The sequence below is a fragment of the Cucurbita pepo genome, chromosome 11 (assembly GCF_057944985.1).
Source record: "Cucurbita pepo subsp. pepo isolate OVF chromosome 11, ASM5794498v1, whole genome shotgun sequence".
Taxonomy (NCBI): domain Eukaryota; kingdom Viridiplantae; phylum Streptophyta; class Magnoliopsida; order Cucurbitales; family Cucurbitaceae; genus Cucurbita; species Cucurbita pepo.
The window spans coordinates 15,522,406-15,549,020 of record NC_141808.1 but is presented as its reverse complement, the minus strand read 5'-3'; the positions used below and the strand labels follow the sequence as shown (position 1 = coordinate 15,549,020).

The 26,615-nt window shown below is 36.6% G+C and overlaps 4 protein-coding genes across 4 annotated transcripts; 1 reads left to right on the top strand and 3 right to left on the bottom strand.

Annotated features, from left to right (window-relative positions):
* Positions 1-362: 362 nt before the first annotated feature.
* On the bottom strand, positions 363-1,921 carry LOC111805568 (acetylajmalan esterase 1-like). Its single transcript, XM_023690682.2, has 5 exons — positions 1,596-1,921; positions 1,289-1,501; positions 1,054-1,202; positions 705-978; positions 363-617 (listed from the first exon to the last, which is right to left on the bottom strand). The coding sequence occupies exons 1-5, from the start codon at positions 1,864-1,866 to the stop codon at positions 400-402; spliced, it is 1,125 nt and encodes a 374-aa protein (XP_023546450.2). The 5' UTR covers positions 1,867-1,921; the 3' UTR covers positions 363-399.
* Positions 1,922-2,897: 976 nt separating this feature from the next.
* LOC111805569 (acetylajmalan esterase-like) lies at positions 2,898-4,332 on the top strand. Its single transcript, XM_023690683.2, has 5 exons — positions 2,898-3,156; positions 3,239-3,451; positions 3,526-3,674; positions 3,753-4,026; positions 4,118-4,332. Exons 1-5 carry the CDS (start codon positions 2,898-2,900, stop codon positions 4,330-4,332), a joined length of 1,110 nt encoding a protein of 369 aa, XP_023546451.2.
* Positions 4,333-10,020: 5,688 nt separating this feature from the next.
* LOC147790424 (linoleate 9S-lipoxygenase 2-like) lies at positions 10,021-11,906 on the bottom strand. The gene is made up of 3 exons (XM_087128572.1): positions 11,559-11,906; positions 11,221-11,484; positions 10,021-10,962 (listed from the first exon to the last, which is right to left on the bottom strand). The coding sequence occupies exons 1-3, from the start codon at positions 11,897-11,899 to the stop codon at positions 10,209-10,211; spliced, it is 1,359 nt and encodes a 452-aa protein (XP_086984698.1). The 5' UTR covers positions 11,900-11,906; the 3' UTR covers positions 10,021-10,208.
* Positions 11,907-21,412: 9,506 nt separating this feature from the next.
* LOC111804714 (linoleate 9S-lipoxygenase 6) lies at positions 21,413-25,190 on the bottom strand. The gene is made up of 9 exons (XM_087128390.1): positions 24,880-25,190; positions 24,513-24,802; positions 24,215-24,437; positions 23,724-24,065; positions 23,521-23,606; positions 23,328-23,435; positions 22,942-23,246; positions 22,604-22,867; positions 21,413-22,357 (listed from the first exon to the last, which is right to left on the bottom strand). The coding sequence occupies exons 1-9, from the start codon at positions 25,133-25,135 to the stop codon at positions 21,604-21,606; spliced, it is 2,628 nt and encodes an 875-aa protein (XP_086984516.1). The 5' UTR covers positions 25,136-25,190; the 3' UTR covers positions 21,413-21,603.
* Positions 25,191-26,615: the final 1,425 nt, after the last annotated feature.

The window sequence follows — 26,615 nt, the reverse complement described above, 5'->3', positions numbered from 1 at the left end:
TTATTTAGTTTTATTTTATTTTGCATGGAATATTTCTCGTGGTTTTATCTTTAAGACTCTCATGCAAATATATGTCCATGACATAGTCTTATAAAATCATTTTAAATGAATGTTTCTCATAAAAATTATTAAGTCATGCATATAATAGCAACTCCGTTTTAGTAGTAAATTAAGGTCGTTACAATTTGTCTTAAGCCCAATTTAATACTCAAAACACGTATCCTTGTATGAAAACATACATTGGGAGAGTAATGAAACATGTTCCTGATGATAATTTCATTATATTTCTTAGTTTTTGGAATAATATAATGAAAATATCAACCAAATATATTCATAAGTTTAAAAAAAAAAAAACTAAAAGGAAAGCCAAAAGGTAAAAAGAAACAACTAAAACAAAATTCAAACAATGCAATGAAGTTGTGGAAGTATGTCTTGAATGAGCCAATCTGCCATGAATTTGTAAGCCTTTTGAGTCAAATGGATTCCATCCCAACTAACACGTTCATCTGGATTTGAACAAACTGATACTCCACTAACTCCGCACGTCTTCATAAGGTCGAAGTTATAGTCTCCTCCAATCCCGCAACATGATTTTTGCAAAGAAGTTTTATCAAACCCTAAAGTCCACAAACATGAATAATTAAGATAACTATTATTTTTAATTAAGATCTAATACTAGTTTGAAGGAGGGTAGAAAAGCACACCGAGTGTAGAAGCACTATGAAGAATCCACAACAATGCATTATAGTAGTCACCATATACAATTACAGTGTGTGGATTCTCTTTCTTAAGGACTTCGATAACTTGCTTAATTTGATCATTGTGATAAATAGCCAAGCCATTCAAATCTTTCAAACAATGAAGTTCATCGTAAGCAGTTGCATCATTAGTTTGGAATCTAGTCAGGTAGATGGGTAAACATCCAATTGGAAAGTTTCCAGGAACAACCACACGAATAGCATCATAGCTTATCACTCTCTACACACCAAAAAAATAACATAATAAGATAAGTAGAAAAACCCTAATTCAAATCAAATATATATACAAAATTACCTCAATGGCTTTCTTTATGGTTTGAACCACTTCGGGCACCATATCTTTCACCTCTTGAATAGTTTTGCCTTGGAGCAAAGCATAATTATAATCGTTTCCACCGATCTCCCCCACCAAAAATAAAGCGTTCTTTAATTTCTCAATGCAATCTATAAGATACCAAGCAAAATACACATTAAAATCAATATATATATATAAAAAACGAAACATAATTAATTGGAGAGAGATTAGAAACCTTTTTGGTTGTAGCAAATGGAATTGAAATGAGAGAACATCCAATCAAGTTGTTGGTCGAGAGAAGAGTTAGTGACTAGAGATGAGATTTTCTTCTGAGAAAGAGCTTCAGAAGATAAAGCCGTAGAACCAGCCACTGCAAAATTCACTCCATGCCTTGTCAATGCATCTTTGTTCAAATAAGGGTTCACCAATGGAAGTCCAGCATCCATAGCTGCAAATTGAAAGGAGAATATGGCATAACATTAGACACCAATTTGGAGGGCTTGGGAATATGAGTAGAATAAAAGGTTAGAAGGAAGGGATACCAAAGTAATCAATCATGAGAAGACCATTGGAGCAGCGACCAGTGGATTTGTTGAAGAATGTTTCACCGTAAGGAAGATGAGAAAATGGGGTGTTGGGGTTCTGAAGAATAAGGTTTCCAGTGTCCGAAATTGAGTCGCCCACTTGATAGATAGCGTCGATCATGCACGTTTTGAGTGAAGGGGCTTTGGATGAAGAACAGCCAAGAACTGAAACAAGAACAATAAGAACAACAAGAACAATAGAGAGAGGAGATTTGGTCGAAGCCGCCATTGTTGGTTGAAGAAGGTGGAAGGAGGAGAGGTTTGCTTTATAGATTACTATCTTCTTCCCAATCCTTTTGGGTAAATAAAAGGGTTTTGATTTGTTTGTTAATTTCCTAATCTTTTAAGGAGAGAATTCCAACTTCGCAAAACATCCGGAAATTTCAAATTGGTTGGCATATCGGTTTTTAGTTTTTATTATTTACCTTTAGGAAATTCCAATTTCGTTTCGTTTTAGGAAATTCCAAATTGGTTTCCTTCTTTGATATATTTAGTTTATATTAGTTTCCTTCTAGAGAAACATAAAATAATGGGAAATTGGGCGGGAATAGATACCGAATATAATCTTGTCCACTAACACATTTAGATAATGGGTAAAAATGTTCCCCACTCCCTCTCCATTCCCCGTTTAAACGGAACCCCTCCCCACTTGCGACGGTCTCTGTAAGGGAGAGGTCTCATATCGGTTGGAGAGAGAAACGAAACATTCTTCATAAGAGCGTGGAAACTTCTCCTTAGTAGACACGTTTTAAAACCGTGAGGCAAATAACCATACATAACGGGCCAAAACAGACAATATCTGTTAGCGGTGGATTTGGGCTGTTACAGGGTCCCATCCCGAAAGTAAAGTGGACATCTCTAGACCCTAAATATCCTATTAATCATTAGAAATCAGTTTAGATGTCAAATTTTTATACCATCAAAACCCCAAACTTCTTATCATTAATAATATTTTGATGATATTTTAGTTATATTTCATAGGTTTTTTCATAATATAATGGAAACGTTGGTAGAAAGTTAATATATCGGTTCAATTTTTATCCCAAGTTACAAACGGGTTTAATTTTAAAATGGGAACTAAATATGGTCATACGTTTCAAAAAAAAATAAGAACAGTTTCTGACATTAATAATTTAATATAACAAGTTGATGTATATTTATAATTTTGAAGAGTTTTGGAAGTGTAAAAGTTGTAAGGAAATCAGGTTGGAATTTGAGAGTATAAATTACAACGATTTTATTGGATGAGTTCCAACAATTATGGCGACTTTAATCAAAACTGTTTTATTACGTGTTCTTGTTCTTATTCTTGTTCTTTGTTGTTCTTGGTCGGATTCTCATTCACTGAAGCATTGTAAATTCGATCAAATATACCAATTGGGAGATTCCATTTCCGACACTGGAAATCTCATTCTTGAAAACCCTAATACTCGTTTCTCTCATCTTCCTTACGGAAAATCACTCTCCAAAGCTCCAACGGGTCGCTGCTCTAATGGCCTTCTTATGATCGATTATTTTGGTACTCATTTTGTTTCATAGCTCGATCACTAATTCGTAACTTTGTTTTATAGCTCGATCACTAATTCGTAACGAATTTTCAGCTTTAGACGCCCGACTTCCATTGTTGAATCCTTATCTAAACAAAGATGCTTCCAAGAATCATGGAGTTAACTTCGCAGTGGCTGGTGCCACGGCTTTGCCTTTTGAGCTTCTTTTAACGAAGAATCTCTCTACTTCTTCAACCAATTCTTCTCTCGACCATCAACTTAGTTGGATGTTGTCTCATTTTAGCACAATTTGCCAAAATCAAATAGGTATATTATTTGGATTTTCACCTTCCTTTTTCTCTTTACATATGTTTATATTTCTTTACTTATATACGTGGTAGAATGTCGCGACAAGTTAAGGAATGCTTTGTTCATCGTGGGCGAGATTGGCGGGAACGATTATAATTTTGCGTTGTTAATGGGAAGAACTTTTCAAGAGATAAAAGATATGGTTCCTCATGTTGTTCAAACTATAAAGAGGGTTGTTGAGGTAATTGTGTTTTGATTTTGATTTTTGTTAGTCGTATTATGAATTGATCGTTTTTTTTTTGTTGGATGGGGTTCACAGAGAGTGATAAGTCACGGTGCTACTCGAGTTATCATTCCTGGAAACATTCCAATTGGATGTTTTCCTCTCTTTCTCACTATTTTTCAAACCAACGATATAACTGCTTACGACGAATTTCGATGTTTAAAAGATCTAAATGCTTTGGCAATTTATCACAATCATCAAATCAAGCGAGTCATTAGAAAATTGAGAAAAGAGAATCCTCATACTATTATTTTGTACGGTGATTATTATAATGCATTTCGATGGATTCTTCGTCGTGCTTCCAATCTTGGTACGTCAATTCAAAACTTTGAAGTTATTTTGCATTATTCTTAATACACAAAAATTACATATGAGATCTCAATGTTCATATTTGTGAGCAGGATTTGATGAAGATTCTTTGCAAAAATCATGTTGTGGAATTGGAGGCGACTACAACTTTGACCTGAAGAACATATGTGGACCTGAAGTACCTGTTTGTCCAAACCCTAATGACCATATTAGTTGGGATGGAGTCCACTTGACACAAAATGCTTATAAGTTCATGGCACATTGGCTCATCGATGACATTGTCCCAAAGTTGAGATGTATTGTTTAAAACTATATTGTCATAAGTTTTGTTGTTTATGATTTTTTGTTAAGATTCTTAGCAACCTTGTGATTTGCTATGAAATAAGAGAACTTACATTTTGTAGTACTAAATATTTCATGAGGTTGAAATTGTAGTCTATTCATGTCTTAATTCATTACGCGAGCTCTTCTTCTGTTTTGTTCGGTTCTTCTTTGTCCAATAAAGAAATGATGGATTCGCCTATCTTTGATCGCCAAGTTTAAATTCAGGTGAGAGAGAAGGGATGCTCATTTTTGAAGTCCTAACAATACTATGTGTAACAAGTGTGTAAGAGTTCAAGTCCATGGCTACCAAATATTATCCTTTTGAGCTTTTCATTCAGGGCTTCTGCCCAATGTTTTAAAACGCGTCTGCTAGAGAGAGGTTTCCACACCCTTATAAAGAATGCGTAGTTTGTTTCCCTCTCCAACCGATGTGGGATCTCACACTGTGAACTTCTCCTATATAGCTCGTTCTTTCTTTCGTTCTTGTGCACATTTACTACAATGCGTAATTTACTTGTGCACGTTTAATGAAATTGTAACAGTGCAAGCCCATTGCTAGTAGATATTGTTTAAAATAAAAGCTCGCTCTGATACTAATTATAAAAGCTCGCTCTGATACTAATTTGTTAAAATAACACTCACGAAACTGTGAAAGAGATGTGGAGAGAGACAAGGAGACAAATAATTCTAAAAAAAAACCCCTTTTTCTATTACACGTTACTTAAATGAGACAATTTCTCTCTGCTTGCTCTCCTTTTTTAAATGGAAAAAGTTTTCAAAAAGGTTAAAAATGCTATCCCATAAACCTATTCCTGATACATTGGCCTTTATTTTTAATCCTCTAATCCTAAAATAGTTCCCACTATTCCCCAAATTAAATATTGGACTTTCATTTTTTTACGCATTTTACTTGAACGACTTAGTTTCAAACCTAACTAAAATTAACAAAAAATAATAATAATAATAAAACTACCCTTTTCATTTAAGTTTTTCCAACTGAATTACCCCTAAACTTAAATGATCCTGCCAACTGTCATGCCAATCATCTTCTTGTATTTGTCAAAAAGTACTTTCGCTAGCGGTTTTGTAAAGATGTCCGCAACTTGATCCTGACTTGCCACATGCAGCAATTCCACGTTTCCCTCATTCACATGATCTCAGATAAAATGAAATCGAACGTCAATGTGTTTACTTCTTTCATGGTTCACTGGGTTCTTGCCAACTCAATTGCTAATTTGTTGTCAACTTGTATTACGGTTGCACCTCGTTGCTTTAGCTCCATCTTACTCAATAAATTTCTAAGCCATATTGCGTGACACACACACCAAGAAGCTGCTACATACTCAGCTTCACACGTTGATAGTGTCACGATCGGTTGTTTCTTTGACAACCAAGTAAGTGTCGTGTTGTCCATGAAGAATACATAACCCGATGTACTTTTCCGATCGCCTATGTCTCCGCACCAGTCATTGTCCGAGTAACCGACTAACTTGTAATCTTCTGTTTTTGAGTAGAATAACCCAAGTGACACCGTTCCTTGGATGTATCTTAGGACTTGCTTCAATGCCTTCCAATGTAAATAAATTGGCTCCTCCATGAACCGGCTTATTATGCCAACACTTAATGAAAGATCTGGCCTTGTGTATGTAAGATAGCGAAGGCTTCCCACAAGACTCCGGTACCTATTTGCATCTACTCGTTCTCCTTCATTGTACTTTGAGAGTTTTGCACCTGGTTCCATTGGTGTTGATACCGGGTTGCAATTTTCCAACTTGTACTTCTTCAAAATCTCCTTTGCATATTTCTCCTGTGATATAAAAATACTTGTCTCTCCTTGTTTAACCTCCAAACCGAGGAAAAACTTCAAAAAGCCCAAGTTTATCATCTCAAATTCTCGTGTCATTGTGCTTTTGAACTCTTCTATCATTTCATCATTGTTGCCTGAGAAGATTAGGTCATCGACATAAAGAGCGACAAGTCTCACACTACCTTCACTCTTCTGTGTAAAGTGAATGTTTGTGGGGACATTGCTTGTACCCGTTCTCCTTGAACTATATATCGACACGAGTCTTCCATGATAGCGGTGCTTGTTTCAACCCGTAAAGCGCCTTCTTCAATTTTGGTACCTTCTTCTCTTCTCTAATTTTCATCTACCCGGGAGGTTGTTCGAGGTATACTTCTTCTCCAAGCACACCATTCAAGAATGTTGACTTGTCATCCATTTGAAAAATCGGCCATTTGAATTGAGCTGCTTGGGAAATGAGCAATCGGATTGTCTTCATTCTAGCGACGGGAGCAAACACTTCGTCATAGTTGATTCCCGCATTTTTCTTGTATCCCTTTGCAACAAGTCGCGCCTTGTACCGCTCAATCTTGCCTTGAGCATTCATCTTTTTCTTGAATACCCACTTCACACCTATGGGCTAACTTCCTTCTCCTAATTAGTCACTTCCCATGTGTTGTTGTGATGAATCGCTGTCCTCATCCATGGCAGTTTGCCACTTCGTGTCTCGCACCACCTCTTCAGACCTGATATTTTAAGCATCTGCCAGAAGACATACAAGGTGTACCTCATTTGTTGAGTCATACAAATCTCGTAAACTTCGCATTTTGGGTTGTCATGGTTTATCTTCATCATCGAAAATTTCTGAGTTTGTTGGTGCACTTGTTGGTGCAGCGACTGATTATTCTCCAACTTCGATATTGACTTCCGTCGAATTGTTCCAGTCCCATTCGCTTGCTTCATTTACTCGCTCATCGCCACTCACTATCACCATCTTGCTAATCGGGTCAAGTAGTTTGTATCCTTTTGTCTTCTCATCATATCCAATAAAGATATACCTTTGGCTTTTGTCTTCGAGCTTCGTTCTTCGTTGATCCGGTACGTGAGCATAAGCCACACTACCGAACACTTTGAGATGAGAGATTGTAGGCTTTTGTCCGCTCCAAGCCTCTTGTGGTGTTTGATCATCTAACTTCGCATGTAGACAACGATTCTGTACGTAGGTGGCACATTGCACAACTTCTGCCCTAAATTCCTTCGGCATCCTTTCGCTCTTGAGCATTGAGCAAACCATGTCGAGAATAGTCCGGTTCTTTCTCTTAGCAACACCATTTTGTTGAGGGGTGTACGGTGCGGTTAGAGATCGCCTTATGCCTTGCTCCTTGCAGTACTCCATGAAAGCCGTCGAAGTATACTCGCCACTTCTATCGGATCGTACAACTTTGATGTGTCTACCAGTTTCCTTCTCCACCATTACTTTGAACTTTTTGAACACCTCGAATGCCTCGAATTTTCCTTTCAGAAGTAAGCCCAATTTTTTCGTGAGCAATCATCGATAAAGGAAATGAAATACCTCTTTCCGCTGAAGGACTCGAGGGTAATTGGTCCATATATGACTGTATGGATCAATTCGAGAGGTTGTTTAGCCCAAAATTCAGCCTTCTTTTGAATTGAGGTTCTCGCATGCTTGCTGAGCACGCATTCTTCACAAAATTTTCCTTCAAAATCCATGTTTGGTAGCCCATGTACTATATTCTTCTTCGCTAACTCCTTTAGGTCGTCATGATGTTGGTGACCAAAATGGAGATCCCACAGTGATGCCTTGTCTTCTACGTCGACTCGCAAACACTTTTCTCGTATGCTTCTTAAGTTCAATTTGTACATCCGATTCCTTCCTATCTCAACTCAAGCAAACAAACGCCCTTGCTTATCCTTCAGGTGTAGCAGGCGGTCCTTTAAGAATATTGAGTAACCTTTCTCTGTGAATTGCCCCATACTCAATATGTTGGTCTTGAGGTTTGGTATGTAATAAACATCTTGGATTGACCACATTACACCATCCTTTTGCAAGAAATGTATCGTACCTCGGCCTTTGACCTCCACCTTTGACGCATCTCCAAATAACACGTGACCATCTTCAATCTTTTGCATCTTTTTGAATAGGTACTCGTGACCGCACATATGGTTGCTTGCCCCTGAGTCGAGGTACCAAAGAGTGTCGTTGTTGATGCTCTCTTCATCTTGAGCCATCAAGAGAAGACCTTCATTTGTTACGTCTTCCAAGGCTAGGTTGGGTGCTACTTCCACCCTTTTTTCAGCTCGACAAGTTTTTGCAACGTGCCCCATTTTGCTACAATTGTAACATTTTTCGGAGTAAAAATCATTCGCATAATGGCCATATATTTTACATTTATAGCACTGAATGTTTGATTGGCCGCCTTTTCCTCGACTGCGTCCTCTTCCACGCCAATTTGCTTGGCTCGATAGTCTCTTCTCCTTATAAATTTCTTCATTTATGCCGTCTTGACTACCTCGACCATTCCCGCGACTTCCTCGACCTCTACCTTGAACATTTTGAGAGTAGAGAGTAGAGTACCTTTTCATTTTTTATTGATGCTTTGGTTTGAAGTGCTTGATCGAGTGTCTCATCCTTCTTCTTCTTACGTTGCTCGTGTGCCTCAAGAGAGCCGGCGAGCTCATCGACCGTGAACGTTGCTAGGTTCTATGACTCTTCTATCGCACATACAACATTCTCGAAGTTGTCGGTTAACGACATCAAGATCTTCTCCACAACCCGCGTCTCGAGTAACATTTCTCCATTTCCATTTTGTTGATTTGCCTCGGTTTATACACGCATAATGTAGTCAGATACATTTTCTGACTCCTTCATCTTCATGCTCTCCAACTCGCCACGCAGAGTCTGGACACGCACTTGCTTGACTCGGTCGGTTCCTTTGAAGTTCTTTTCTAAAGTGTCCCACACTTCTTTTGAAGTAGTTGCCCTAGTAATCTTCTCAAAGCCCAACTCGTCTTTCAACGACCCGGAACAACATGTATAATACTGCCTTATCCTTTGATCGTAATTCTTTTAGCGCCTTGTTTTGCGCCGCCGTATAACCCATGGTATCCTTTGGTTCTTCGAAACCTTTTTCGACCACCTCCCATGCGTCTTGTGAACCGAGAAGAGCTTTCATTTGGATGCTCCAATTCTCATAGTTCGTCTTCGTTAATTGTGGTAGCGGCATTTGTTCCATCATATTCGCCATCAGCTCTGATAACAATTTGTTGAAAATAAAAGCTCGCTCTGATATTAATTTGTTAAAATAACACTCACGAAACTTCGAAGAGATGTCGAGAGGGGAGTGACAAGGAGACAAAGAATTCTCAAAAACCCTTCTTCTATTACATACTTAAATGAGACAATTTCTCAATGCTTGCTCTGCTTCTCTCCATTTTACAATGCCAAAACAAACTAATTTAAAAAATGACTATCCCATAAACCCACCATTCCTAATTCATTGGCCTCTCATTTTAACTCACTAATCTGGAACTATTCTTTAAATAGTTATTTGCCTCTCCTTTTTGTTTTGGTCTTTTAATTGAACAGAGTTTCAAAGCTCACTAAAATTGAAAAAAAAAAAAAAAAAAAAAAAAAAAAAAAAAAAAAACTTTCATTTAAGTTTATTCCAATTATATTTGTCTTCTTTCGCTGTTTCTACTAAGCTTTCCCTCAAGATTTTAAAACTTTTCTACCGTAGAGAGGTTTCACTCTTATAAAAAATGTTTTTGTTCCAATCTCCAACCAATGTGTCTCCACCGAACCGATGTGAAATCTCACAAAAATATTCTTATTATTCAATAATGCATGGAAGTAAAGGGCAAGAATGGTAAACAACAAAAACATCACTTTTATTCATGACTATCAAATACAGAGAATCAAAGTACAGAGCTACTTAAGAACACACTTTTATTGACTTATATCATGCATAGCTATAGGAGTAGCTTGTTATAGAACAGCAATAGAAAACAAGGCAATAGCTTTAGAACCCCGCCATACGTTCAAAGAAGCCATCAAATCAAATAGAGATGCTGTTTGGAATGCCTCTACCGGTGAGGCCTTCGGTGCTAGATGGAAGAAGCAAAGTGTATGGCATATTAACAGGCCCACTTCGATTTTTGAGGCTGACATCTCTATTCCTTTCCATGATTCTATTTTCAACTTCAAATACTTGTTTTCCGAAGTTCTCAAAGGCATCTAATGCGGCTTTGTCCGATGTCCACTCAATGCTAGCTCTTTGCCCGAGATAAACTTCATCAGAAGCATGCCTTGACAAGATTTCAATAAGCGAAACACCAAGAAGTGTTTGAAGTTGTGAATTGATGGTTTTAAGGAAAGCCTTCTCAGGCTTTGATTCAAGCTCTTTGTACTCAGAGCTTCCTACTTCCGGCATTAACCGGCGGCTTATAGTTGGTCTATTGGGAATATAGCCTCCGTAAGGGTATTGTCCAAAGTTGACGGCTGCATGGAGAGCTGAAGAAATCCATATGATGATGGTACAACTTTCAACTAGATCATTAATGGATTGCATCTTCGGCCACCATGCTTCGTTTTTCTTATCCGCGTGACCTTTTTCTCGTGCTTCCTTCCACCATGATTGGAGTTCGACGTCGTTTTGAATCGCCTCATCGTCTTCGTAGTAAAGAGAGCAATAGTTTGCGACCCATGTTTTGATTATCGACCAAATCTCAAGCCCATCGACAGCAAATGGATAATCCTCTATTAGTAACCGAAGTCCATGTGGGGAACTTGCATCCTGAACCGCCACACCTCTACAAAAATCAAGAGAAAGAAGATGTTGTTAAGAATTATTGGTAGAGGAGTCCCACATCGGCTAATTAAGGAAGGAATACATCTCCATTGGTATGAAGCCTTTTGGGAAAACTAAAAGTAAAGCTACAAGAGCTTATTCTCAAAGTGGACAATATCATACTATTATAGAGGGTCGTGATTCCTAACCGATGTACCATCTTTGTTGTACGATTAAAATAGCTTAAGAAAGTTCATGCGCTTTGTAAATGGTGATTTACCTCTTGATGAGATCAACAGGTAATGCTTGTTCTACGAAATTCCAATCCTTGTATATGTAAGAAGACAACTCCATGGTGTATTTTGCTTGAAAATGAGTGGATTCGAGTAATCCATCGCCATTAACGAGGACTTGTCTTGCAAATGCATTTATAAACATAGTGTCCTTGTAATGAGGAACAAGCAGCTTATGAATCGGATGAACCACACTCAAATGTCTATGTGTTGCAATCACGAAAGGCTCTTGTACAGCGTGAGTATTCAACCTACAATAGTTTTGTAAGATTAGAGCGTTCAAATTAGTAGCATTGAAAGGTTATTTTGAAGAGTTAGTTCATACCAATGGCTGATAAGCTGATGGTAGCCAGCATCATTTACAACCACATAAGCCTTAGCCAATTGCCATATGGACTTTTGGACTCCTTCTTCAGCTGGAAAATATTGTTTACTAACAGCACCAAATTGGTCGCCTTGAGGGTGTGGCAAGCTTAGCTCAATCACCAACGGCTTCAAAGTGCCATCAGCTTTCAAAAGGAGTATTGTCCTTGTGGCGTATGTTTTGGTAGATGTTCCATTGATTTTCCTAAGAAATGGCATCAATGAATCATGATGATCCAATATGAACAATCGCTTCTCATTCAATGCCTGCATGGATTCAAGAATTATACCCATGAGTTGCATTATACAACAATATTAATTGTAAAGAAAATTTATAATACTTTGATGAAAGAAAATTTATTTTAATACATGGGCATTAGAAAATACATGGGCATTAGAAAATTTATTTTCCCACATCTTGAAAACGTGTTCATTAATACTTTGATGAAAGAAAGAGATTATTATAAATGGTATCAAGTTAGTTATCGAATGGTATGCCAGCGAATACCCTAACATACGAAGAGGATGAATTATAAGATCTCACATCGAGTGAAGAGAGGAACGAATCATTCCTATTAAATGTGTGAAAACCTCTCTCTAATAGACGCATTTTAAAATCGTGAGACTAACGACGATACATAACAGACCTAAGTGAACGATATCTACTGGCGTTGGATTTGAGCTGCTACAATCCATTTAAAAAAAAAAAAAATTATTTTCTTATGTCATTCTTTTCCCTGTTTTTTTGCTAAGATTATATTCTATTGCCATTATGTACATGTGATCTTATCAACAATTGATATTATTATAATACACTATATTACTAATATTATTATATGCATGCTCGTGTCCTGTCTTTAAATCAAAATGGAAAACAAACAAAAACTCATTGATTACAGTGTCGGTTGGGTTGTAAACAAAGAGTGTCGAATTTTATCGAAGAAAAATGCTTTTTTAGTTCTTCTCCCACGAGAATGCTAACTTCGGCTAGTGACCAAGTCCACGACCTGTAGCGTCCAAGACACACCACACAACACAACCATCGTCCTACCCATATTAACATATTATCAGAGGGTAAAAAAAATGTAGAATTGTAAATGAGGATAAACACGACAACCAAAGGGATGAATAATTTGGAGTGTAGTCATAAAGGAGTTCAAAGGGTGACTTACCTCCAAGAAGTGGAGTAGGCAACCGATTGATAATATAAGCTGCAGTGCTGAAGGCGTCAACCCAAAAACGAGGAGAAAGATGAGAGTGAAAGAGAAGGGCCAAGCCAGTCTCAGTCACATGACGATGTTTTCTCTCAGCACGACCATTTTGAGCAGGTGTATATGGACAAGAGAGTTGATAGTGGATGCCAGAATTACGTAAATGAGTTTTGAAACAAGTACTAGTAAATTCGGTACCACCATCGCTTTGAAATACCTTGATACGAGAAGAATATTGATTTTCCACAAATTTTTGAAAGTGAAGAAAAATATCAAAAAAAAAAAAAAAAAAAAAAATCAAATTTAAATTTTGAAGGGTAAAGCCAAGTGAATCTAAAATAATCATCAATAAAAATAACATAATAAAGAAAACCTGAATTTGATTTGACGGGAGAAGGACCCCAAAAATCACAATGAATAAGATCTAACACATGAGACGACCTACGTTCATTGCGGGAATAAGGCAATCGATGGCTTATCGCAAGCTGACAAGTATTACATAATGATGGAGAAGGTAATAAAGACGTAAGAGAAAGATGATCTTTTCTATTTAAAAAAGAAATAATAGAATTATTCACATGACCCGAGCATGCCACAAATCGTATGAAGCACGTAAAGATTTGTTTCTAAGGACTGAAATAAAAGCAGAGTTGCCGCGCTCCAGCACATATAGCCCTCCATCTCTTTTACCGGTTGCCTCCATCCTTCCTGTTTGACGATTCTGGATAGTAATAAGATTATTAGTAAATGTAACGGGGAGAGGAAAATCAAACGTTAATTTACTTATGGAAAGAAGATTTTTAGTGAGGTGAGGGACAACCAAGACATCTAATAAGTGAATATTTGGAACAGGAGAAAGAGTACCGATGTGGGTAATGGGTAGGGATGCACCGTTTCCTACGATCACAGAGTCCTTACCCGTGTAATTTTTAGACTGATCCAGAATAGATGGGTCGGCAGTCATATGGGCCGAAGCCCCAATGTCCAGAAACCAATCAGCAGCATCGGGTCCAGCAATAGAACATGACGTGTTAAAGGCTTCAGCAAGGTGAGCATGAGAAGAATCAGGTCGAACATACCATTAGTTGCAGCGGTCAGCATAATGGCCCTCTTTGCCATATTTGGCAATGAGGTGGTCGACGATCCTGACCTGAGTGGGTTTGTCCTCGATTAGAAGAGCTATTTTTGTGAGAATAAGAACAACCTCGCTGGTTGCTAAAGGAAGCAGGGTGGCTTCCATGGGTGCGACCACGATTAGTGGCTGTGAATGCTGTAGGGTGGAGTTAGAGAACTCAAGGGAGCGCTGGAACAACTCAAAACTTTCATCTTTAGAGACTAAATCTGCAGAACAGGGGATAGGGGTGAGAGCCATCTGAGCAATAGAAAAAGCTGAAAATTCGGTGCCGAGTCCACGAAGGAACCAGTGCACTTTATCAATGTCCTCGATGGGTCTGCCAATGGCATGAAGTTGGTCACAAATTTTTTTGAAGGCACGGGCATACTCAGCAACAGGTTTGGTGCCACGTTTCATCAACTGCAAGTCATCCTTGAGTCTCAGTTCACGAGCTTTCGACTAATGGCTAAACGTAGTTTCGAACACAAGCCAAACATCACATGCAGCAGAGAGACCAACAGCAACAACCATGGCTTCCTCAGTGAGAGAGGAGAGTAGGAGACAGAGAAGTCGTTGATCGGCTGCTCTTCATGCCAAATATTTGGGGTTGAGTGTTGAGGAGGTTTCTGGTTCAAAGCGAGGTGGTGGAACCATAGTTCCATCAACATAGCCCAGCATGTCTTGACTCTCAAGGAGAGGGAGAAGTTGGCTTTTCCAAAGAAGATAATTGGAGGAAGAAAGTTTGATAGTTATCATATGAATTCGAGTATTGAAAGGAAGAAGATGATAAGAAGATTCGGAAGCCATAGAGAAGAAATGATCAGGGTTGTTTAACCGAAAGGCTCTAATACCATGTAAATGTTTGCTGAATCCACCCCACCTAAATGGTGGTGAGAGTTCTCTTATTTATAATCATTTACAGAATATAGAAATACGGTAAATTATAAATAATATGGAAATAGCAATAAAAGAAAAGAATAATAAATGAATAAAATATATTCGCCTTTAATAAAAAGGCATGATAAGCCGTAATGTAAGGTAAATATCTATAATGAACGGTCAACTATCCTTAACAAGAATATTATATACTAAATGGAGAGGAAATATGATTCTAAATGTATAATCACCCACTAGACTTCTATAACAATGCTAAGTCATAAACAATACATGTCGTTAAACAACGAAGGGTGTGAAAACTTCTCCCTGACAGACCCATTTCAAAAATCTTGAGGGGAAGCTCGAAAGGGAAAACCCAAAATGACAATATTGTCTGACGGTGGGCTTGGACAGTTACAAATGGTATCAGAACTCAAGGTTTTAGATTCTGTAGACTTGCCTACGATGTAGGCTTGGTGTCACGGTCCTACTTTTTCAACCGCGCGGCGTCGCGATCTTGATACTCTCATGACTAGCCATACGGGGAATTATGCTCCATATATATTTTTCACCCTGCTTTGTGGCTTCATTAGACCTTAGGCGAGGTTTGTTTTCATCAATTGAAAATCGCTTGTGCGGAATCGAAGCTTGTTCGACCACACACGCCGCCTACACGTGCATGTTCGATCATCTGCGACACAACCGACTTGCCTCTACACTAGGCCAAGTCATTCGGCTCGACCTTGCCTCTGCTCGAGGCCAATGTCTCTCAATGCAACGTCGCGTCTCACCTTGTCATCTTGAGTCCCATCAACATGACCCATATGTCTTGACACCATCCCGAGTCTCGGGGTATCGTCGGCCATCACAACTCGCTTGGTCATTTTTAATCCATCAGGCATAGACATGATTTTCGCGAATGGTCATATGGTGCCATGGAGCGACCGTCTGGTGTCCGATTGAAACTAAATTTGGCGAGCATTCATATTTAGTATGGATGAACTTAACTCTAGAACCGTATGCCCAAATTCCTTTCGAAACCTCAACTTTTGTGGTTAAGGTCCGAGACCCTACCCGGCCCTCCAACAAGCCTATTTTTGCCCCTCTTGTCTATTTGATGTCTCTATCTTGCATATGTCTCAACTTGTCTTCAATGCCCACTCCTATGGTGTGTTAGATGATGCACCTTCCTCCTCGTCACATCTTTCCACTCATCTAGGCCCTCGTGTGGCCGGATGGGCGCCAATTGAGGGTCGTCGTTCTCTTGTCGCAACATGAGGGTCACAACCTACTCTCTTTATAGTTAAGTTGTAATATTTGGCACATTCCATGTTCCCACATCGATTGGAGAAAGGAATGAGTGCTAGCGAGAAAGCTAGGTCCTGAAGGGGGTGGATTGTGAGATCCCACATAGGTTTGGGAGGAGAATGAAACACCCTTTATAAAGGTGTGAAAACCTCTCCCTAGCTTACGGGTCTTAAAAACCTTGGCGAGAAGTCCGAAAGAGAAAGCTTAGAAAGGACAATATCTGCTAGCGGTGGGCTTGAGCCGTTACAACTTACTCTTCTAATAAACTCATTATCAGATATAGGAGAAACGGACGGACCGTTAAACATAACTTTAAAAAATTTAATGACTTGTTAAATACAAAATTAAAATTTTAGAGAAAGTTAACAAACTTATTTAAAAAGTTTTAAAATTAGGAATCAAGATATGAGAAGTTGAAAGTGCCATTGTTCCTTGATTTTTTATAGTTCCATAAAACCTTTAAGGGATGAAAAATTCAAATCTATGACATTTTTAGTCCATAATATATGTCTTATTTAATTGAGATAAAGTGAATTAGTTGATGATACATGTCCAAAATGAAATTAAACATAGGTATGTTTTTATATTCAAAATCATTTAATTTCTTTTGTTCTTATTACTTTTAGAATAAAAAGTATAAAAATAATTTAAGTATGTTTTTATATTCAAGATCATTTAATTTCTTTTTTGTTCTTATTACTTTTAGAATAAAAAGATATAAAAACAAGGTATGTTTTTATCTTCAAAATCATTTAATTTTTATTTGTTCTTATTACTTTTAGAATAAAAAGATATAAAAAAAAAAAAAAAATAGGTATGTTTTTATCTTCAAAATTACTTTTTTTTTTCTTATTACTATTAAAATAAAAATATAAAAATCAAGAAATAATTGAGTTTTTAGAATCGTTGAGAGAGTTCTACGACATTTAGTTCTGTATGAGATTTGATATTTTTTTTTTGGAGCGTTAATGATAAGTTCCTTTTATAATTACTTGGTTATTTTCTTTGCTTGATTGAAGTCTCTTTCTTTACATTACTCTCTTTTTCTTGTATGCCCTTGTAACTTACCTTAAGTTTTACTTCAAGCTATGACTTAAATTTTACCTTTTTGATATATATAAAGTTTTATTGTAAAAACATCGATGACAATATACATTTATTATTATTATTATTTACATTTATAAGACATGTGTCGATGTCATTTGAAATTGGTAAAATTTGAAATATTTCGCTCTAGTATTTATTTAAATTAATGGATGAATTCACTCAAAATTTATTACAGGCTAAAAATAGCTACAAATATATAAGATTAAAATTCAAGAACTTAAATGAGTAGCATAATTAGCTTCAAAAAAAATCTAACCATGGCTAAATTGATCGAGACATTCTTTCAACTGGCCATATTTGTAACAACCCATGAGCATATATAAACAATTCCATTAAATGAATTAGAGTGGTTCAACGGAAGTGTAATGAGCATATAACGTGCAAGTTTTTTAGATTGTAAGAACTAATGTCCAAGATTTGGTAGCTGATAGTTTCGACACCTTCTAAGAGTAAACCCCACGAGCCGTTTACAATATTAATATTGAGTAAGGATTAAATTCTAAAATTTAATGGGCATTACAAGATGTCAAATTTTTTCAAGAAAAAAAAATTATTTTTAAAATGAGCAAACTAAATTATAAATAATAAATTGAAAGTATATAAAATATTATAGGCATGAATGAAAAAGTTTGATTTGATGTTAATGTTAGAATAAAATATAATTAGCGTCATCTAATGATTGATTATTTTACTTTTATTTTCTATTCAAATAAAAACAAAGTGGAGGCATACGTGGCTATTAGTCATTATAGGAGTCCATAATTTAATTATTTATTTGGAAATCAAATAGATTTAGAAGACTAATTTTAGCGTCCTAATAATATTTTAAAACAAACAACGTGCTTCTAAGCTTCCATATTTTTTAAGTTGAATTAGGTCAGAGGATCTTTTCAATTACTTTTTTTTTCTTTAATATAAATATATATTATTTGTGATGTTTGGACGATGTGAATAGATTACTAAGTTTGATCTTATCTAAGTAATGAACTTATGAAATATAATTTAAGTAATTAAGCGTTTGTTTTATGATGTTTGATTTTTTTTTTTTTTTTTGAACCATCAAAATTATTACAATGATGAATTAATATTCTACTCACAAGATTCATATTAGAATTCGAAATTCGAAATTGATATATGATGGCCCTTGCATCATGTCATCTAAATTGTTATAAATCTTATTTAATTGGGTTATTAACCCATTTAATTTATATCGATTAAATAAGAATATTAATTTGATTAATATTCTTGTTTATTTTAATTATTAATCATCATTTGGTTCATATTTTTTTTGGCCAGGAAACATGTGAAGTCATTGTTATTTTGTATTTGGGTAGAGGCAGTTGTGAGAAACTTTGTAAGAGAGACTCTGTAGTGTGGAATTGTGAGAGATACACTTGTAAACACTTTCATGATACACTTGTACTTGTGGATGTAGAAGAATTTCTTCTCTCCGAACCAAGTAAATCTTTGTGTCTTTTTGTTTAATTTATGTTCATGGGTGTGTGATTGCGGTCGATCTTGCTTCCGCTTTTGCTACAACAATTGGATATCAAAACATTTTGGTTGTGACATTCCGTTACAACAATTTGATATTAAAGTATTTTGGTTGTAGCATTTGGGTACAACAATTAGTATCACGACATTTGAAGACTCTGACATTTTGCACAACAAGTGGTATTAGAGAGGTTGTGGTATTTGGGGTATTCTAAAATACTTAACATCATCGACCACAAAACATGCTCACACTTACCATCAATTATCAAAGATAAGTTTCTTATTGCAAGCGTGCTTATTGGTTCTTGAAATAATATTTTCAAGATTTGTGATAATCTTGATCCATTCAGACTTTGTTGGCTTTGGTTCCTCAATTTAATTTTTGAGCTTGCACAGCTTAGGATGAAAAACTATTTTCTTGTTCGGAGATTTGGCAGACAGATTGAAGAAATTTTTATATGGGCTACTATAGTGATATTAGTTCTTGGAAATCAGATGTGTAATAATCTCCATCCATTCAGATGTGTACTTGGTATGAAAAAATGTTTTCTTGTTTGGACATTTGGTATGTATACTGAAAAAAATCTTTGTATGGGTTATTGGTGATACTTGTTCTTCGATATCTTTTTTTTTTTTTTTTTTTTTTTTTTTTTTTGTTGTTGTGGTGGGAGATTTGGAAGAAAAAAATATGACACAGTCGGTTGGTTTTCAAGTAGTTGGACAACATTTGACATATAGATTGAAGAAATCTTTGTATAATGGGAGGTATGTCCCTGATTAAGATTTCTTAATTTGATTTGTGTTTTGGATGGGAAGGGTTATTATATCACTTTGGAATGAGGAAATTTGATAAATTTTGGAGGGCTTTGATTTGATCAACTGAAGATGTAATATGTTGACTTGTTGGCAACCAAACCAATTATCTACTTGTGGATGTTATGACAAGGGGGAGATGGTTGGAAATTGTCAAAAATGGCATTCCCGCTTCAACAATTGGATATTATAGTATTTTGGTTTTAGCATTTGGGTACAACAATTGTTATCACGGCATTTGAAGGTTCTAATATTTTGCACAACAGTCACGACCAACACCAGTTCTTAAAACATGTTTTGTCTTCACTCACATGCATCTTACGAAAATTTTCAAGAGGTCACAAAACATAGAATTGTTCCAAAAAAAAAAACATGCTTAACTATAGAGTTCCTCTAATTGAGCTACAGAGAAGGAAAAAAAAAAAAAAAAAAAAAAAAAAAAAATACACATTGTTGGTACAACTAGTAACTTTCATTTTATTTAAGGCTTTCATAGTCATCTTATCCTAAGGATCGCTCTCATTCGAATATGGTCTTGATTCATTCATGTATTCCTCTTTTACTCTAGTGTCACATAAGTTATTATCCTCTTTAGACATAAACTCTCGTGAGTTTTCTTTTGATTTCACTAAAAAAAAGCCTTACTTACCATGGATCTCTTCTTCATTGAACACAAACACGAAAACATATCACAAATGACAACTTGAGGTTCAATAGTTTTCTGATCAAAATTTGAGGATTCACTTCCAACCACGGTTACGGTTTGATCATGGCTCTTATACCAGTTGTTGAAAACAACATAACCTCCACTTATCTCCATATTGATAATATTTGGTCAATTTTAGACAACAAGCTTGGGTGGCTATATCTTTCCTTTTAAACAAAATATCTATTTTTACAAAAAGATAATTGTCTTCACTCATATATTTCACTTGTATGTAGAACTTGTGACACTAATTATCTACATATATATTCTATCAAAATTATAGTTAAGTCATTTAACAGTAAAACTTGAATCAAAGCACAGGAATACTAATTCTCATACATAAATCAAAGGAACACTAATTCTCATACATTACATGAATCAAGATGATTCGTGTACCAATATGAGAGAATTACCAATATAATAGATGAACCAAATGAATTCATAGATTCATGAATCAAATTGGGGAATGAGCTAAAAGTATTCATGAATCTAAATATTTATGAACCAAATTTCATGAAAATTCTCAATAATCTCTATCTTGTTAGAAACCTCCAAGCAAATAACTAGTTTTGCTGCCACAAGTCAACTAGCTATTTCTTCCATCCAATGTTGATCAGATCTAAGTAATACTAGAACTTTTTGCGAACAACCACCTTTATCTACATATTCACACGATTACTAGCCGTTCCAATTTTAATAAATGAATGTCTCATTCATTGATAATTTCTCTCACAAATTGAAATTGAATATCAACATGCTTGGTACGACCATGATAGATTTGGTTCTTTCCACAGACAAATAGCACTCTGACCATCACAAAAACACCTTTACATGTTTTTTAGCACTACCCAAGTCATTAACTGAACCATGCATCCAAATAGCTTTTTTAAAAGCTTTAATGGCTGTCATATACTTTGCTTTAATGGTAGATGATGCAACAGTAGACTGCAAAGTTGAACGCCAGCAAACAGATCCACTAGTCATAGTGAATTGATTGGAGTTGGAACCAAGCATTTTTCATAAGAGTGTGAAAACTTCTCCCTAACATAGGTGTTTTAAAATCTTGAAAGGAAACCAGCAAGGAAACCAAATGACAATATCAAAAGATAATTTTACTTTTGCCCCCATATAGTTTAATGAAATATTCTTATTATTCAACAATTCATCAAAGTACAGCGCAAGAATGGTAAACAAGAAAAGCATCATTTTTATTCATTAATATATCAAATACAGAGAATCAAAGAACAAAGCTACTTAAGAACACACTTTTATTGACTTATATCATGCGTAGCAATAAAAGTAGCTTGTTTAAGAACAGGCAATAGAAAACAAGGCAATAGCTTTAGAACCCCGCCATACGTTCAAAGGAGCCTTCAAATCAAATAGAGATGCTGTTTGGAATGCCTCTACCGGTGAGCCCTTCGGTACTAGATGGAAGAAGCAAAGTGTATGGCATATTAACAGGCCCACTTCGATTTTTGAGGTTGACATCTCTATTCCTTTCCATGATTCTATTCTCAACTTCAAATACTTGTTTCCCGAAGTTCTCAAAGGCATCTAATGCGGCTTTGTCCGATGTCCACTCAATGCTAGCTCTCTGCCCAAGATAAACTTCATCGGAAGCATGCCTTGACAAGATTTCAATAAGCGAAACACCAAGAAGTGTTTGAAGTTGTGAATTGATGGTTCTAAGGAAAGCCTTCTCAGGCTTTGATTCAAGCTCTTTGTACTCGGAACTTCCCACTTCCGGCATGAACCGGCGGCTTATAGTTGGTCTATTGGGAATGTAGCCTCCGTAAGGGTATTGTCCAAAGTTGACGGCTGCATGGAGAGCTGAAGAAATCCATATGATGATGGTACAACTTTCAACTAGATCATTAATGGATTGCATCTTCGGCCACCATGCTTCGTTCTTCTTATCGGCGTGACCTTTTTCTCGTGCTTCCTTCCACCATGATTGGAGTTCGACATCGTTTTGAATCGCCTCATCGTCTTTGTAGTAAAGAGAGCAATAGTTTGCGACCCATGTTTTGATTATCGACCAAATCTCAAGTCCATCGACAGCAAATGGATAATCCTCTATTAGTAACCGAAGTCCATGTGGGGAACTTGCATCCTGAACCGCCACACCTCTACAAAAATCAAGGGAAAGAATGATGTTAAAGATCGTTGGATGAGGAGTCAACATCGGCTAATTAAGGAAGGAATACATCTCCATTGGTATGAGGTCTTTTGTGAAAACCAAAAGTAAAGCCACCCTAGCTTATTCTCAAAGTGGACAATATCATACTATTATGGAGGGTCGTGATTCCTAACAGATGTACCATCTTTGTTGTACGATTAAAATAGCTCCAAAGAAAATTAAAATGGTGATTTACCTCTTGATGAGATCAGCAGGCAATGCTTGTTCTACGAAATTCCAATCCTTGTATATGTAAGAAGACAACTCCATGGCGTATTTTGCTTGAAAATGAGTGGATTCGAGTAATCCATCGCCATTAACGAGGACTTGCCTTGCAAATGCATTTATAAACATAGTGTCCTTGTAATGAGGAACGAGCAGCTTATGAATGGGATGAACCACACTCAAATGTCTATGTGTTGCAATCACGAAAGGCTCTTGAACAGCGTGAGTATTCAACCTGCAATAGTTTTGTAAGATTAGAGCGTTCAAATTAGTAGCATTGAAAGGTTATTTTGAAGAGTTAATTCATACCAATGGCTGATAAGCTGATGGTAGCCAGCATCATTTACAACCACATAAGCCTTAGCCAATTGCCATATGGACTTTTGGACTCCTTCTTCAGCTGGAAAGTATTGTTTACTAACAGCACCAAATTGATCGCCTTGAGGGTGTGGCAAGCTTAGCTCAATCACCAACGGCTTCAAAGTTCCATCAGCTTTCAAAAGGAGTATTGTCCTTGTGGCGTATGTTTTGGTAGATGTTCCATTGATTTTCCTAAGAAATGGCATCAATGCATCGTGATGATCCAATATGAACAATCTCTTCTCATTCAATGCCTGCATGGATTCAAGAATTATACCCATGAGTTGCATTATACAACAATATTAATTGTAAAGAAAAATAAGAGAACATATTACCTCTTCAACCGAAAGTCCTTCTAACCCGAATTTTATGTCTTCTTCTTTTATTTTGCTATTTTGATCGCCGTAAAGTTCGGGATCAAGCTTGCTCACAGGGGGAAATTCCTAGAAAAGTTCAAACGGAAAATTATTTATTGAAAATAAAATTTATTAGATAGAGATGAACTTAGAAATAGAACTTTGAGATTACCTCAAGACGACGAATCATTACAGGGTTAACTCCGGCTAGCATTTCTCTAGCAAATTCTTCGTCTGTCTGCCATGCGTTCTTGTCCTCTATTTTCAAATATTATACGGAAAAGTTACAAAACTATGAAATTCAAAATTTCTCTCTTCTATCATGTTATCTCATAAAAATAAAGGTAGTATCTAATGACTCTCGATCTCTAATACCTTTCACAACTCGTGGACGAGAGAATTTGAGAAATCGTTGATCACTTTCGGTCCTCAGAAGTTCTTGGAACATGGGTGGTGTAAAACCCTTAGTGAGATTCCTAAACACATCCACTGGTACGGGAAATCCTCCTTCATAAAGATCATGAACATCTTGGAATTTGTCAAACTCACCCGGAGTTAAGTTTATTAGGTTTACAAGTTCTGGTTGGACGTTTGAAGCAAGTGATTTCAAAGCAAAGCCAAGAAAATCTGACAACTTCAAGTGACCAAAGTTCTCATCTCTAGGTACGTAAATGGTTAATCCCAAGATTGATGACAATCTCGTCTCGTAGTTGGAATCTGGAAAAATTAAATAATTAAGAAATTAAATTCAACTATATTATTATATATCATAATGTTTATGGTACAAAAATCTTATAGGAATCAATCTCAAAAACATTTGAAAAGGGTATGATTTAAAATTTCAAAATAATTATTACTAATCTTACCCTTTCTAGATCGTGGTCTCCCGGTTCTTCCACGGCGCGGGTAAGGGTATTGGTTCCCTCCAAGAATGGGACGGGCACCGGGGTCAGAAAGGTCATTGTAGACATCATAGTCATAGATTCTATCCCATTCCTTACGCTCTCCTGTTCCATCTCCTCTAAGGGTCGACAGTTCTTCTTCTCTATACTTGCGAAGAGGATTTGGTGTCTCGCTTGGAAGATATGTCTATGTACGGAAATCAATAGATTAGGAATAAAGAAATGGCTCGAAATAGAGAGAGAAGAGAGGGTAAAATGTTACCTTATTGGCGAAGAAAATACGATCCTTCTTGTATCTTCCAGAGGGGTAAACCCAGGAGTTGCAATCGAAATGGACGGTTCCAAAGCCGGGAACATCCTCGAGAGTGAGGGACTTGAGGAAGAACTCACTTGTGTGACCATTTTTGATGAAGAAAGCTCCGGGGAATCCGAAGTCATCTTCCCAAGTAAAGTTGACTTGGAACACTGATTCTCCGGCAAACAATGGTGGGAGTGAAGTGATCCACCTCTCTAGAAACGCCTTGCTCCCAAGTTTCCCACGCGAGTCATTTGCTGTGGATATCATTCATTACAAATTGGACACCAAATAGAGATAACAAAGAGAGAGATTAGAGAAAGAGAGATGTTACAAGCATGAGTGGCGCTGATGAGCTGAAGAGAAACGCCGCCGCCCAACAGCTCAGTGAAGCTATCAAGAACAGAGGAATGGAACTCAGTGAAATCCAACACATTGCTTCGCATAAGAATGACTTTCCCTTTGATCTTCTTGCCACCAAGGCTGGTGACCCGGTCTGCAATGTTACCACCGGCACCGATAACGGAGCCGGCAAGATCTCCGGTGGTATTCAGAGCTCCCTCTATGATATTCTTTCCAATTCCAAACATTTTGGCTCTCTTTTTCTTTGTCTTAGTTGTAGTAGATTGAAGAAGATGGTGTGAGTGTGAGAAATCAATCAATTTTGCTCTTCTATTTATAGCACAACAAAACACTGTTCTCTCTCTCTCTCTCTCTCTCACCTGCCCGATAAGCTCAATGAAAATAAAAATAAACCCACGTGAACCTCATTATCACGTCCAATGATTCACATTCAAAAAATATTTGTTTCACAATTACCTACCCTTTATTTTAATATGTGGGTATTAGAAAATTCGTTTTCAAACCTACCTTTATTTTAATATATGTGTATTAGAAAATTCATTTTCCACATATTGAAAACGTGTTCATTAATACTTTGCTGAAAGAAAGAGAGATTATTTCAAATAGTATCAAAGTTAGTTATCGAACCATATCCTAGTGAAAATGCTAACCTACGAAGAGGGTGATTTATGAGATCTCACATCGAGTGGAGAGAGAAACAAATCATTCCTAATAAATGTGTAGAAATCTCTCCCTAGTAGACGCATTTTAAAATCGTGAAACTGACGACGATACATAACGGGCTAAAGTGAACGACATCTACTAGTGTTGGATTTGAGCTGCTAGATCCATTTAAAAAATAAATAATTTATTTATTTTCTTATGTCATTCTTTTCCTTGTTTTTTTTTTTGCTAAGATTATATTCTATTGCCATTATGTACATGTGATCTTATCAACAATTGATATTATTATAATATACTATATTATTAATATTATTATATGCATGCTCGTGACCTGTCTTAATTCAAAATGGAAAACAAACAAAAACTCATTGATTACAGTGTCGGTTGGGTTGTAAACAAAGAGTGTCGAATTTGATCGAAGAAAAATGCTTTTTTAGTTCTTCTCCCACGAGAATGCTAACTTCGGCTAATGACCAAGTCCACGAACTGTAGCGTCCAAGACACACCACACAACACAACCATCCTCCTACCCATCTTAACATATTATCAAAGGGTAAAAAATGTAGAATATTATATACTAAATGGAGAGGAAATATGATTCTAAATGTATAACGAGCCACCCGACTTCTATACCGATACTAAGTCATAAATACATACATGCCATTAAATATCGAAGGGTGTGAAAACTTCTCCCTGGCGGACGCGTTTCAAAAACCTTGAGGAGATTCTCGATAGGGAAAACTCAAAATGACAATATCGTCTTGTGGTGGGCTTGGAAAATTACAAATCGTATCAGAACTCTAGGTTTTAGATTCTGTAGACTTGCCTATGATGAAGGTTTGACACATTTGTTTAAAGATGACAATATCTGCTAATTGGGCCGTTACAAATGGTATCAAATCTCTAGGTTGTAGATTCTGTAGACTAGCATACGATGTAGGTTTGACACATTTGCTCAAAGATGACAATATCTGCTAGTTGGGCCGTTACAAATGGTATTAGAGCTCTAGGTTGTAGATTTTGTAGACTAGCATACGATGTAGG

Excerpts from the sequence above, each read along its gene's own strand:
- LOC111805568 (XM_023690682.2), bottom strand. The coding sequence starts at position 1,866 with ATGGCGGCTTCGACCAAATCTCCTCTCTCTATTGTTCTTGTTGTTCTT. Across the intron at positions 979-1,053 it reads CCATAAAGAAAGCCATTGAG|AGAGTGATAAGCTATGATGC; the intron begins GTAATTTTGTAT and ends TTTGGTGTGTAG. Across the intron at positions 618-704 it reads TCATAGTGCTTCTACACTCG|GGTTTGATAAAACTTCTTTG; the intron begins GTGTGCTTTTCT and ends TGTGGACTTTAG.
- LOC111805569 (XM_023690683.2), top strand. The coding sequence starts at position 2,898 with ATGGCGACTTTAATCAAAACTGTTTTATTACGTGTTCTTGTTCTTATT. Across the intron at positions 3,675-3,752 it reads CTATAAAGAGGGTTGTTGAG|AGAGTGATAAGTCACGGTGC; the intron begins GTAATTGTGTTT and ends TGGGGTTCACAG. Across the intron at positions 4,027-4,117 it reads TCGTCGTGCTTCCAATCTTG|GATTTGATGAAGATTCTTTG; the intron begins GTACGTCAATTC and ends ATTTGTGAGCAG.
- LOC147790424 (XM_087128572.1), bottom strand. The coding sequence starts at position 11,899 with ATGCAACTCATGGGTATAATTCTTGAATCCATGCAGGCATTGAATGAG. Across the intron at positions 11,485-11,558 it reads CATCAGCTTATCAGCCATTG|GTTGAATACTCACGCTGTAC; the intron begins GTATGAACTAAC and ends AAACTATTGTAG. Across the intron at positions 10,963-11,220 it reads CCTGTTGATCTCATCAAGAG|AGGTGTGGCGGTTCAGGATG; the intron begins GTAAATCACCAT and ends TGATTTTTGTAG.
- LOC111804714 (XM_087128390.1), bottom strand. The coding sequence starts at position 25,135 with ATGTTTGGAATTGGAAAGAATATCATAGAGGGAGCTCTGAATACCACC. Across the intron at positions 23,436-23,520 it reads TAATGATTCGTCGTCTTGAG|GAATTTCCCCCTGTGAGCAA; the intron begins GTAATCTCAAAG and ends GAACTTTTCTAG. Across the intron at positions 22,868-22,941 it reads CATCAGCTTATCAGCCATTG|GTTGAATACTCACGCTGTTC; the intron begins GTATGAATTAAC and ends AAACTATTGCAG.